Source organism: Gavialis gangeticus, unplaced genomic scaffold, assembly GCF_001723915.1.
Source record: "Gavialis gangeticus isolate Ggan-Ray unplaced genomic scaffold, GavGan_comp1, whole genome shotgun sequence".
Taxonomy (NCBI): domain Eukaryota; kingdom Metazoa; phylum Chordata; order Crocodylia; family Gavialidae; genus Gavialis; species Gavialis gangeticus.
In genome coordinates, this window is record NW_017729022.1 from 64,593,401 (window position 1) to 64,595,590 (window position 2,190).

Below are 2,190 nucleotides of genomic sequence, written 5' to 3' on the forward strand. Positions count from 1 at the left end.
GTGGGTGCCATTTTTTGGTCAGGTCACACTGGGAGAGCAGCAAATGCAAAAAGAGGAAACCTGCCCACTGTCACTGACTCTGCCAAGTCTGGCACACCATGTAGCTGTGTCCCCTGGCTGGATTGGCTCTGGGACTCTGTATGTGTCCAGGTCAACTGGGGACAGCAGTAGAAATGGGATACATCCACACTGATGCACCCTACCTCCCCCCTTCCCCAGATCTATCCCTTTGGCTGACACTCTTTGTTTCTGTCTCTCCACCCCTTGCTGCCTCTTGATTCCTCTCTGAATCACTCTGCCACCTCTGTATTTCTCTCCATCTCCTTCTCCCCCACGCATGCTACATGCTATTGTTTTCCTGCTGCTTCTGTTCCCTCCCCTACTGCTTTTTCTTTGTCTCTTCATATTGTTTTCTCTTCCCATTTTCCTCTCTCTCACATACATGCTATTATCTCTTCCCCTCTCTTTCTTTTTCTTTTCCACAGGGGCCGTAAGGGCCTCTAGTATTTTTCCAATCCTGAGTGTGATTCTGCTTTTCATGGGTGGACTCTGCATCGCAGCCAGCGAATTCTACAAAACCCGACACAACATCATCCTTAGTGCCGGCATCTTCTTCGTGTCTGCAGGTAAAGAAGCAAGGGGCAAAAGGGCTGGGAGAAAAGGGCAGCAAAAGAGAGGAGATCATAATTAAATAATAAAAGAGGAGATCTGCATAATGAAGGAGATGCAGCCAAGGGAAGAGAGAAATGACAAGTTGCCCAGTTAATGAAATGTTAAGGGCAGAAGGGCAAGGGGGTGATGTGTTTGAATGGACACAAAGGGCACTGTGTAGGCTGGGGTCTAGATGAGCTTTATTTCAGCTGGGAGAAAAATGTCCAACAAGAAAGAACCAATGAAATGTCAGCATGAGAGTGAGTGACTTACTCTGACATTCTGCATTTGAACAGTAGCACAAAATGGCAGCTCCTGCTTACAGGGAAAATCCTCTACATCTACCAGTGCAGCATGCAGAAAACAGAATGGCTCCATTCCCTTTCAGTTATATGCCTTCAGAAAAGAGGGACTCTGACACTGGATAGACATCAGCAAGACATGGAACCCCCACCCAAGTGGCAACCTCATTGCTACCAACCTGTCTAGAGGAAGCAAGGGGGGAGAGTGAATCTTCAGGGCAGAATTAAGAGCTTTTCTGGGACAAACTGCTGGGAAGATAGGATCTCAGAATTGGATTAGTGTAAAGCCTGAGCAGCCCATCCATGCCTGCTGGGGGAGATGGTTTCTCTATGGCAAGCAGAACTGAAGATCCCATAGTGGGATGAAGTCTCAGGTTCAGGGAATTCACGGACTGAAGGCCTCTCATTCGGGATCCCCACTGAGGGCCTCAAGCAGGGCAAAGTGGCTCTGACCAGACAGGCGCACCAGCAATGGCCTATTCTTGTGGGTAGAGAAGGCCTCTAAGATCCAAAGCTTTAGTCCTTTCCCCTGCAGGTGGCCTTTCTCTCTCTGATACTCTAATGGTTTCCCTCTCCCTCTTCCCCTTGCCTGCAGGTCTGAGTAATATAATTGGCATCATTGTGTACATATCAGCCAACGCTGGAGACCCCTCGAAGAGTGACTCCAAGAAGAACAGTTACTCCTATGGTTGGTCCTTCTACTTTGGGGCTCTGTCCTTCATTATAGCTGAGATGGTGGGAGTGCTGGCTGTCCACATGTTTATTGACCGGCACAAACAGCTGCGTGCCAACGCTCGTGCCACGGACTACCTCCAGTCCTCTGCCATTACCCGCATCCCCAGCTACCGCTACCGCTATCAGAGACGCAGTCGCTCCAGCTCCCGTTCCACTGAGCCTTCACACTCCAGGGATGCCTCACCTGTCGGGATCAAAGGGTTCAATACCCTCCCATCAACAGAGATCTCGATGTACACCCTGACCAGGGACCCCCTGAAGGCTGCCACTACCCCTACCGCCACTTACAATTCCGACAGGGATAACAGCTTCCTCCAAGTTCACAACTGTATCCAGAAAGAGAACAAGGACTCTATCCACACTAACACAGCCAACCGCCGGACCACCCCGGTATGAAGCCGTCGCCAGGAGCTGAAAATGGGGAAGGAGCAGGCGGGAGGTGGGAGGGATGGGGAAGGGTGGAGAAGGGAGGGGGCTGTGGGGGAGGGCAGGGGAGGGAGAG

General features: G+C 50.9%; 1 protein-coding gene across 1 annotated transcript in view; it reads left to right on the top strand.

Annotated features, from left to right (window-relative positions):
• CACNG2 (calcium voltage-gated channel auxiliary subunit gamma 2) overlaps window positions 1-2,122 on the top strand; it is an 89,609-nt gene extending 87,487 nt beyond the window's left edge. Inside the window, exons 3-4 of the mRNA XM_019515290.1 lie at window positions 486-626; window positions 1,549-2,122. Coding sequence (XP_019370835.1) covers window positions 486-626; window positions 1,549-2,084 — 677 coding nt within the window. The 3' untranslated portion in view covers window positions 2,085-2,122. The remainder of the gene's footprint in view (window positions 1-485; window positions 627-1,548) is intronic.
• The last annotated feature ends 68 nt before the right edge of the window (window positions 2,123-2,190 follow it).